The 11,149-nt window shown below is 47.1% G+C and overlaps 1 protein-coding gene across 1 annotated transcript in view; it reads right to left on the minus strand.

Moving 5' to 3' along the window:
• LOC130493433 (zinc finger protein 850-like) overlaps window positions 1-10,470 on the minus strand; it is a 36,186-nt gene extending 25,716 nt beyond the window's left edge. Inside the window, exons 1-5 of the mRNA XM_056867174.1 lie at window positions 9,745-10,470; window positions 7,172-7,277; window positions 4,912-4,994; window positions 2,992-3,115; window positions 340-1,351 (exon numbers count right to left, since the gene is read on the minus strand). Of these exons, the coding sequence (XP_056723152.1) occupies window positions 340-1,351; window positions 2,992-3,115; window positions 4,912-4,994; window positions 7,172-7,277; window positions 9,745-10,470 (2,051 nt within the window). The remainder of the gene's footprint in view (window positions 1-339; window positions 1,352-2,991; window positions 3,116-4,911; window positions 4,995-7,171; window positions 7,278-9,744) is intronic.
• Window positions 10,471-11,149: the final 679 nt, after the last annotated feature.

Genomic DNA, 11,149 nt, shown 5'->3' on the forward strand with positions numbered 1-11,149 from the left:
AACGGGACTTACTACCAAATAGGATTGTTCTCTTAAATCCTTTTTCTTGGTGAGTTAGCTCTTTGTTTAGGCTTTCTCTCTGAGGAGTTAGTCTTCTAAGTGCACAAGGAGTATTTCTCTAAGGGGCTAGTCTTCTAAGTGCACAAAGTGTTCTGCATATTAGAAGAATCAGCAATCTGAATTTGTTAGAAGAGCAGAATTCCCCTCCCTCATTCTGCACAAATGACCCCAATTTGTCATCAGATCTGCCACACACACATATACACACTGAAAAGGGTCATACATTTTCTGTGACGCTTATATTTGTGGTGAGAACATTCCCCCCTTCCCGTTCCTCACAGAACACTTATCATATTTTCTCCCGTGTGAATTCTCTGATGCCTAAGGAGAGTCTCTTTTTGACCAAAGCTTTCCCCGCAGTCCAGGCACTTGTAAGGTTTCTCCCCTGTATGGACTTTCCAGTGCCTCATCAGGGTCTCTCTCTGATTGAAGCTTTTCCCACACATCGGGCATGAGTACGGTTTCTCTCCCGTGTGGACTCTCTGGTGACGAATCAGTTTGGCTTTCTCGCTGAAGCTTTTCCCACACTCTGAACAGGAGTACGGCCTCTCGCCGGTGTGGATTTTCTGGTGTGCAGCCAGATTCCCTTTCCTTCGGAATCTCTTCCCACACCAAGGACAATCGTAAGGTTTTTCGCCGGTGTGGACCCTCTGGTGCCGACTCAGTCGGACTCTCTCACAGAAACGCCTCCCACAATCGGGGCATTCATACGGCCTCTCGCCTGTATGGATCATCTGATGCGTGAGGAGGTTCCCTTTCCGGGGGAAGCTTTTCTCGCACCCGGGACACTCAAAAGGTTTCTCCCCTGTGTGGACCTTCTGGTGCCGAAGCAGCTTGCCTCTGTCGTAGAAGCTTTTTCCGCACTCAGAGCAGCCGTACGGCTTCTCTCCTGTATGGATTTTCTGATGTGCAAGGAGGTTATCTTTTCTTTGAAAGTTTTTCCCACAGACGATACATCTGTAAGGTTTTAAGCCTGTATGGATCATCTGATGTTTCACCAGTTGGGACCGATAATGAAACCTTTTACCACATTCAGGGCACGCATGTTTTCTCTCGGCCTCCTGGGAGGCACGTTTGTTAAGGGATCGCAGACCTTCCACAAACTGAACGGATCCACGCCATCTCTGTCCAGCCCTCCTCCCTTGTAGCCTCTCCAAATCACCTCCTTCTTTGTGGGTCTCAAGTTTCACAGATCCAGGGGATCTCTCTGGGAAGCTCTCTTGTGATCCAGCCGCCTCAGGACCATGCCACTGAAAAGTTTCCACTTTGATCTCAGTCGGGGTCCTGTTATCTGTGGGAACAAGGATGGAATCCAGATCAAATAAGGAAGAAAGGGTAGGAGGTGATGAGAGAGAAGCAGGGAAAAAGAAAGAATTATGGAAATGGAAGGATCAAGTCAAGCACACTAACCACACCCTAAGAGAATCACAGCATCACAGAGTTGGAAGGGGCCATACAGGCTATCTAGTCCAACCCCCTGCTCAATGCAGGATCAACCTAGAGCATCCCTGACAAGTGTTTGTCCAGCTGGTGCTTAAAGATTGCCAGTGAGGAGGAGCTCACCACTTCCCTACGTAGCCGATTCCACTTTTGACAACTCTTACTGTGAAAAATGTTTTTCTAATATCCAGCCGGTACTTTTCCACCCATAATTTAATCCCTCTCAATCTCCTCTTCTCCAGACCAAACATTCCCAAATCTGTCATTCCCAAGTCCTTTCCTCATCGGGCTTGGTCTCCAGCCCCTGAGGGACTTCAATGCCATAGAGTCCAATTGCCAAAGTGGCCATTTTCTCCAGGTGAACTGATCTCTGTTGCCTGGAGATCAGTTGTAATAGCGGGAGATCTCCAGCCACCACTTGGAGGTTGGCAACCCTACTCTACCTGGATGCAACTGCCTTTCTGCGAAGCCCCACTTCCTCATAGAATCATAGAAAAATAGAGTTGGATGGGGCCAACTCTTTCATGGCTGGCTCTGCCTCCTGTGGCTGCCAGCGTGAGGCGGCCATTTTGTGGCTGTGCCTGCCACAGTATTTTGGACTTCCAAAGATGCCTGCATGCTGAAAAAGGTTGGTGACCCGTGGTTTATTCTTTTCAGATAATTGGGTTTTCTTAGTGCAAGGTTTTGGTTGTTAAAAGAGCAGAATTATTATTTTGTTCTAAAGCATGGGACATGTACACAAACCAGCGCAGGAGAAAACCCTGAGAGTGTTAAGTGGGGTGGGAGTGGGGGAGAACCAACGTTAGCACTATGTTTACCTGAAAAGCTTGGATCCAGGGAAGGAAGGGACTAGTCCTCATGGTTGTCATGGTTGTTTTAACCACAAGCACCTTAAAGAGTAACAACCCCCAGGTTCCAAACCCCCGCTCCGCCTGAAGCCCCCTGGACGACCTGAGGCTTGCCACTCCTCTCAGCCTAACCTACCTCACAGAGTCATTGTAAGGGTTAAAATGGAGAGACAAACTGCCCTGTGGAAAGGTGGGATTAAAACATGTAGACAGCCCAAGGGACGTTCCCAGGTCAAACGTTATGGAGAGGGGTGGGGCTAAGCATTCATGCAATGCTGCATGGTGTCACTTCCGGCAGTGGAACCGGACGAAGAAGAGTTGGTTTTCATTTGCCAACTTCCTCTACCGCTTAAGGCAGAATCAAACCGGCTTACCATCACCTTCCCTTCCCCTCCCCACCTCAGACACCCTGTGAGGTAGGTGGGGCTGAGAGAGTGTGACTAGCCCAAGGTCACCCAGCTGGCTTCGTGTGGAGGAGTGGGGAAACCAATCCAGTTCACCAGAGTAGCCTCCGCCGCTCATGTGGAGGAGTGGAGAATCAAACCCGGTTCTCCAGATCAGAGCCCACTGCTTTAAACCACTGCTCTTAACCGCTACACCATGCTTGTAATAACAGAGATGCATTAAAGGGATCCTCACTCACCCATTAATGTCACATTCCCATAATTCTCTTGGAGTACTTCTCTGTACAGAGCTCTCTGGCCTGGATCCAGCAGGGCCCATTCCCCTTCAGTGAAGTGGACGGCGAGTTCAAAGTCTACTGAACCCTGTAACGAGAAGGAATACCCTGAAAACAGGGGTGTTCGCAGAGCGTTGCTCCGACACGGTACCTAAGACAGCCAACAGAGTGAGACAGTAGCTCCTTCTCCATCTGTAGAAAACTTTTACAGAACACAATGTACCTACAATCATAAAGATTTTTAGAAAGTTGTGGTACATTTTTAGTCTGGAACTGTGATTGTTTTGACCACTGAAGAAGGCCACTTGGCCGAAACAGGTTTGGTCGAAGTCTTGCCGGCTCACCAGAAGCTGCTCTGGGCAGTCAGGTGAGCCAGCTAGGGAGGCCTTCCTCCCTCGGTTCTTTTTGGCTCACCCGAGGCCACACAGAGCGGGCGGGCAAGGCCTCCCTCCTCCACAGCCTAGCTCTTTTTTCTTAAAGGTAAGTGGCTGGTGAAATGGGATTCCCCTTCCGTGAGTTTCGCAGGCCCCCACTTGTCCTTTTTAAAAAAACTGTGCACACTCTGACTTTCAGAATGGCATTTCCCCAGGGTAATCAAACTGGATGGCTTATGGCTTCATCGTATTCCCTATTACTATGCATGGGTGTGAAAGCCGGACAATGAAGAAAGCTGATAGGAAGAAAGTAGATTCCTTAGAAATGGTGTGTTGGAGGACAGTGTTATGGATACCATGGACTGCCAAAAACCCCAGAACAAATCAGTGGGTTATAGATCAAATCAAGCCTGAACTGACCAGAGAAGCCAAAATGACTAAACTGAGGCTGTTGTACTTTTGGTCACATTATGAGAAGACAAGATAATACTAGAACACGGGGTCATCTGCTAAAGCTGGAGGATGAAAGATTCAAAACAGATAAAAGGAAGTATTTTTTCACACAACGCATAATTAAATTGTGGAACTCCCTGCCCCAGGATGTGGTGATGGCTGCCAGCTTGGAGGGCTTTAAGAGGGGAGTGGACATATTCATGGAGGAAAGGGGTATTCATGGCTATTAGTTAGAATGGATACTAGTCATGCTGCATACCTATTCTCTCTAGTATCAGAGGAGCATGCCTATTATTTTGGGTGCGGAGGAACACAGGCAGGATGGTGCTGCTGCAGTCGTCTTGTTTGGGGCTTCCTAGAGGTACCTGGTTGGCCACTGTGTGAACAGACTGCTGGACTTGATGGGCATTGGTTGGATCCAGCAGGGCCTTTCTTATGTTCTTAAGAGCCACTGGAAAAGATGATCATGCTAGGAAAAGTTGAAGGCAGCAGGAAAAGAGGAAGACCCAACAAGAGATGGATTGACTCTATAAAGGAAGCCACGACCCTCAATTTGCAAGATCTGAGCAAGGCTGTTAAGGATTGGAGGACATTGATTCATAGGGTAGCCATGAGTCAGAAGCGAGTTGACGGCACTTCACACACACACACACACGGCTGCACCATAGACTCTGCACCAGAAAAAGACACTATAGTCAAGGCAATTTTAGAGAATTCCATTGGATTGTGGAGCCTGAGTTGATCTCATAAAAAGATATTTGGGTCGCTTTGAGGAAGAAGATCTGGGGACGGAAGCATTTGGGGCACAGAAACTGAAACACATGAAGCTGCCTTCTGCTGAATCAGACCTGTGGTCCATCAAGGTCAGTACTGTCTACTTAGACTGGCAGCAGCTCTCCAGGATCTCAGGTAGAGTTTTTTCAGCATCTACCACCTGATCCTCTAAACTGGAGATGCCGGTGATTGAACCTGGGACTTTCTGCATGCCAAGCAGATGACCTACCACTGAGCCACAGCTGCTCCCGGCACACTCCTGCCCTCAGAAACACACACATACCTCAGCCGGCCCTGCTTCAGCTGATTCCCAACCCTCAGGGAGAAGCAGCGACGTGGAATGACCGGCGGCCATCGTACCACCATCTGTGGAAGATAACAAGGCTGGTAAGAAAGAATACGGAGGAAGGGTTTAGCAACTGGCAGCCACTGTGCTGTGTCAACCACTAAACCCCCCCCACACACACACACTGAAGGAACTGATGCAGCCATTAATCAACATGTTTTATTCCACTTCCTCCCCAAATGGAAACAGGCAACAGCGCAAACATGTGAGAAGAAGAGGGCTGTGGGTGAGGAGAAGAGAAAGCCAGATCTGCAGCCTCAACAGTGAGAAACAGTAAGAGATAATGTATGTCTGCCTATGTGTGTGTGTGTGTGTAAAGTGCCTTCAAGTCGCAGCCGACTTATGGCGACCCCTTTTGGGGGTTTTCATGGCAGGAGACTAACAGAGGTGGTTTGCCAGTGCCTTCCTCTGCATAGCAGCCCTGGTATTCCTTGGTGGTCTCCCATCCAAATACTAACCAGGGCTGACCCTGCTTAGCTTCTGAGATCTGACGAGATCAGGCTAACCTGGGCCATCCAGGTCAGGGGTATGTCTGCCTATAGCCCCAAAGAAATACAAATTACTGCACACAGCCAAATGAAAAGCTATGTTCCTATCAGGACATGAGTTGAACAAAACAAATGTCCTTAATTAGTTGCATAATCCAAACTGCTGATGGCGACGAGACCTTGAAAGTCTGAAGACAGAAGATAGATACGAAAATCCGGAATCGGTCCGTTTCGTTCATGAAAGAACTTCTTCAGTCATAATACAATGCCAGGCATAGGAGACACACTCTGATAGTCTTCACATCAGACAACCAAGGACATATGCTTTGTTCAACTCATGTACTGATAGGAACATTGTATAATTATTCAGTTTACTTATGTTCTTGGTTGTTTATGATGTATTGCAATGTTGGAATGATTAGCTGCGTATAATTGGACTATATAAATATGCACTTATTTAGGCTTTTCATTTGGCTGTGTGGTAAGCTGAAATTTGTTTGCATAGCCCAAAAGAGGCATGCTGAGATATAAACCTAGATCTGGGCAGGCTGCACCAGTGTGGCATAGTGGTTAGAGTATTATACAAGGATCCGGAGACCTGGGTTTGAATCCCTGGGTTCGAATCCCCATAGTGGCTCACTGTGGGACCTTGGGTCAGCCACTCTGTCTCATCCTGAGCTACCTCGCAAGGTTGTTATCACGAGGATAAAATGGACTAGCGGACAATGTCGTAAGCCGCTTTGGGGGGAAAAGCAGGATAGAAATATCTAAACCAGTGGTTCCCAAGCTTTTTGAGTCATGAAGCATTTTTCAGGAGAGAAATTAGTCACGGAGCACTAATTTTCACCCAGCACCTATATACTAAACCGAATGACAGTAATCTTTTTCTTTCCAATCTCTTCACGGAGCACCAGGAGAGGTTTCGCAGAGCACCAAGTAGGTTTGGGAACTGCTGATCTAAATCAATAAACAATGGAACGCTCTTATATATGGGCCAAAATATTCTCTCACAAAGAGAAGTATAATGTCAGGCACAAGGCTATAATCTTTCTCATCAACAAAATAAGTTTTTTTTAATATGCCGGGAATTTCTTTTCTTTCTTTCTTTTTACTGAGAAGAATTCCATCAGATGAACCTTGTGGAGTCTGAAGAGGTACAATCCGGACACAGGCTTTGCCACCTCAATGAGATCTAAGCTGGAATGCCACCACCAGAAGGGTCTAATCCAGCGAAACCATTTTTTATGATTTTACAATAGGATGGCTCCCCACAGGGCAGCAGGAACTAGGTACACAACAAGATCCAGTTTGTACACCTACTCTAAGGGCAAACTATAAAAGCAGAAATTTTAAAACTGATGCTCTTGGTGGGTCGTTCTGCTTCAACTTACAGGTGTGTGCATGTGGAGGTGAATCATACGATTGAATGTTCCCTCTACTTTATGTGAGTGTAACCCAGGGGTCCCCAACCTTTTTGTGCCTGAGGGCTTTATTTTACAAACAGGTGTACCCACATACAGGCTGAATGTACTTGCGTTCACTATAACATGTGAATGGAGCTACGTGTACTAGTACTGATGTGAGTGTGGTGTAGTTCAGCTCTACATCACACAAAACTCTGTGTGTGAGATTTCCCTCACTGCTGCATTTACTTCTTCTTTACCTCAGGCATGAAAAGTCAACACCACAGATACCGTCATCAAACCTACCTGACAAATTAGCATCCATGCTAATACCCGGCTTGGGTTCTACATACAGGTCCTTCTTTCCAGAGCCCGGCGGACTCAGGATTACATCCTTGGAGGGCACCAAGACCTAAGGCATAAGAAAGGGTCACAGAGAGCTTAAAAAGAGGAGGAGGGGGGGGAGGAGGAGGAGAAGAAGAAGAAGAGGTTTTTATATGCCGACTTTCTCTACCACTTAAGGGAGACTCAAACCAGCTTACAATCACCTCCCCCTCCCCACAACAGACACCCAGTGAGGTAGGTGGGGCGGAGAGATTGTGACTTGCCCAAGGTCACCCAGCTGGCTTTGTGTGTAGGAGTGGGAAAACAAATCCAGTTCACCAGATTAGCCTCCGCCACTCAGGTGGAGGAAGGAGTGGGGAATCAAACCCGGTTCTCCAGATCTGACTCCACCGCACCAAACCACCGCTCTTAGCCACTACACCACACTGGTGTATTTATAGTCTTCCCGTCTCACTGAGACTCAAGGCAGATTACACAATCTAAGTCGGTACAACCTCCAGAATGAGGAGATATGTAACAAAACATTGCAACAGGACTAGGATTTCAGAAATGTGAAACCAGGTATAAGTATGAAACGCGACATACTACACAATGCCAAAAATGCTGCCAGTGTGGTATAGTGGTTAAGAACGGTAGTTTGGAGCGGTGGACTCCGATCTGGAGAACCGGGTTTGATTCCCCACTCCTCCATATGAGCGGCAGATGCTAATCTGGTGAACCGGGTTGGTTTCCCCACTCCTACACATGAAGCCAGCTGGGTAACCTTGGGCTAGTCACAGCTCTCTCAGCCCCGCCCACCTCACAGGGTGTCTGTTGTGGGGAGAGGAAGGGAAGGTTTGATTCTTCCTGAAACGGTAGAGAAAGTCAGCATATAAACACCAACTCTTCTTCTTCTTCTTCTTCTTCTTCTTCTTCTTCTTAAATAAACAGATCTATAGTTTAGTGAGAATGAGATGTATATACTGCGTTTCTTCCCAAGCAGGGTCACCAAAGTAGCTAGGAAGTAAAAATGTGTGTGTGTGTAAAGTCACAGCTGATCTATACCAACTCCTGGTGGGGTTTTCAAGGCAAGGTATTAAGCAGAGGTGGTTTGCCGTCACCTTCCTCTGCAGAGTCTTCCTTGGGTATTTCTCTCCAAGTATCAACCCCGCTAAGCTTCCGAGATCTGAGAATGAGCTATATCATGCTGCCTCCCCGCTTCCCAAAGAAGTAAAAATAGGACAGCATAAAAACTAGGGTTGCCAACTCCAGGTTGAGAAATTTTTAAGCGTTCTGAGAAGGGGATCCTGTGGAGGGGAGAGTTTGGGGAGGGACCTCAGCATGGTATATTACCATACCCTCCAAAGCAGCCGTTTTCCCCAGAGGTCTGGAGATCTGTTGTAATTCTGGGAGGTCTCCAGACCCTACCTGGAGGCTGGCAACTCTAAACCCATAATAAACTGAGTAAAAACCAGCACTGAAATAACAGAACAGAGAAGCTGGGAGGATAAATTAGTGATGGAACGGCAGAGTTGGGCCTATTCTACCTTTGGAGCATTGTAACTATCTAAATTCGACAAAATGTGGGTAAAGGTCCAAGAGCCCCAAAGCAATCAAGTGAAGAAGAATTTGAAGAAGTCCAAGAATCAGAAGTTGTGTCAAATTCAGCCATTAAATCTTTAACAGAGCAATCGCAGGCTCTGGCTGCCCAGATGACGGGTATGCTGATTTACATTGGAATCAAGAGCATCTTTTTCTAATATTAAGTTACAAATAGCTAAATTGTTATCTAGTATAAGTATCCGTAACATAGATATGTTGAATATACTGCCTATTATTAATTAGTGATCATTTAAAGAAAGCTGTATACTAGGTTAAGAGGTATAACAATAAGTATGGTATGTGTGTGTGTAAAGTGCCGTCAAGTCGCAGCTGACTTATGGTGACCCCTTTTGGGGTTTTCATGGCAAGAGACTAACAGAGGTGGTTTGCCAGTGCCTTCCTCTGCACAGCAACCCTGGCCTTCCTTGGTGGTCTCCCATCCAAATACTAACCAGGGCTGACCCTGCTTAGCTTCTGAGACCTGACGAGATCAGGCTAGCCTGGACCATCCCGGTCAGGGCAAGTATCGTATACATGAATTAAAAAACTATTAAGTGGTATAATATAGTATAATCAAAGGATATCGGAACTATTCTAATATGCATTGTTAATATAGATACTATTAATAATCTAATAGTTAACTATTGTAAAGAGTGGTTTGTCATATGGCACACTTTAGAAGGTTTGGAATGGTGTTATGTATGGTATTTTGTAACGTAGTGTGTTTTTGTAAAAATTAAATAAAAAATATATTTAAAAAAATAAATTTGATAAAATGCTTGTAATATCCCAGATCTGCCAGTCATGTAATTCTGGTACATTTCTACTTTATGCCCCTGGTCATGCTTATTTTCAGCTTTGGAAATTACACCCTGCAGCAATGAAAATGAACAAGACCGATGAGGGGCGTGTGTGTGTCACATGATCATCTGAACTCAGGACCGCAGTCTCACCTGCCATTTCCATGTCTCAGTCTCTTGCTGGCTCATCAGGAAGTCCTCTGCCAGACCAGCCGTCTGGACACAGTTCTCTGGGCCGCATTCCTGGACCCAGCTCTGGATCTCCGGGGGCAGGATGGCCAGGAACTGCTCCAGGATCAGCAGCTCCAAGATCTGCTCCTTGGAGCGCCTCTCCGGTTTCAGCCACTGACGGCAAAGCTCCTGGAGTTCGCCGTAAACCCTTTGTGGGTCTTCAACGTCCTGGTAGCGGAACTGCCGGAAGTGCTGGCGTTGCGTCTCCATTTTGATGGCGTCCCCTCGCAAGATGGCGGCCTTCACCTTCCCATAGTCCCCCCTGTCTTTGGCTTCCAGGATGCTAACGGCCTGCTCGGCTTCTCCACTCAACGCTGGCAAGAGCCGGGACGCCCACTCTTCTCTCGGCCACCGGCAGGCTTCGGCCACTTGCTCAAAGGAGGCCAAAAAGGCCTTGGCATCTTCCCAGGGTCCAGGGTCTTTTGCTGGTGGGCTCCCCCATCCCGACAGAGGGTAATCTAAGGCCTTCAAGAATTCCTGCCATTGGCTTTCCCATTCCTTGGTCTGTCCTCCTTCAGCATCCCGTTTCAGCCATTTTGTTGCAATGCACCTTGGGAAATCTCCCACGCCATCAGGCTGGCTGGCCTGAGACACTTTTTTTGGACCTTCTGCTGCTGTCCCTATCCCCTGTAGAATCTGTTGCTCCATTTTCAATTGTAGAGTCAGCCTCCAATCTAATGCATCTCTTTTGGGGTACTCCCCCACCACTGTTTTGAGCCTGGCTTTGCGTGCTCCAACTATATCTGGAAATGCAAGGAGGTGGTGGTGAAGACAGAGAGCCCAGTCAACGCACCCGGCCAATCCAACAAAAAGGGACCTTTATGGATAACACAGTTCTTGCATGGAAGACTTTAACATTGATCCATCCAAGAGGGGGGAAAGGTCTCTAGAGGTTTTCCTGGTTGGCAAGAGATCCTGTTGGAAAGAGACAAAACAATTTTATTTTATTTTGCATTTGTGTTCCATCCTTTCTCCCAAGGTGCTCAGGAGGAAGAATGTCAAACACACAAAGGTGTCTTATATCGAATTAGACCAGCAGCCTATCAAGGTCAGTACTGTCTACTCAGACTGGCAGTGGCTTTCCAGGGTCTCCGGTAGAGGTGTTTCACATCGCCAACTACGACCTGGTCCTCAACTAGCATTGCCGGGGATTGAACCTGGGATCTTCTGCATACCAAGCAGATGCTCTGCCACCGAGCCACAGCCCCTCCTCACTGTTTCCCCTCCTTCCATTTTAGCTTCACAACAATCCTGTGAGGTAGTTTAGACCCAGAGTCGATTTCCATTCTACAAACTCCTTGTGTCTCTGCTATTTTCCCTGTTGGGG

Source organism: Euleptes europaea, chromosome 1, assembly GCF_029931775.1.
Source record: "Euleptes europaea isolate rEulEur1 chromosome 1, rEulEur1.hap1, whole genome shotgun sequence".
NCBI lineage: Eukaryota > Metazoa > Chordata > Lepidosauria > Squamata > Sphaerodactylidae > Euleptes > Euleptes europaea.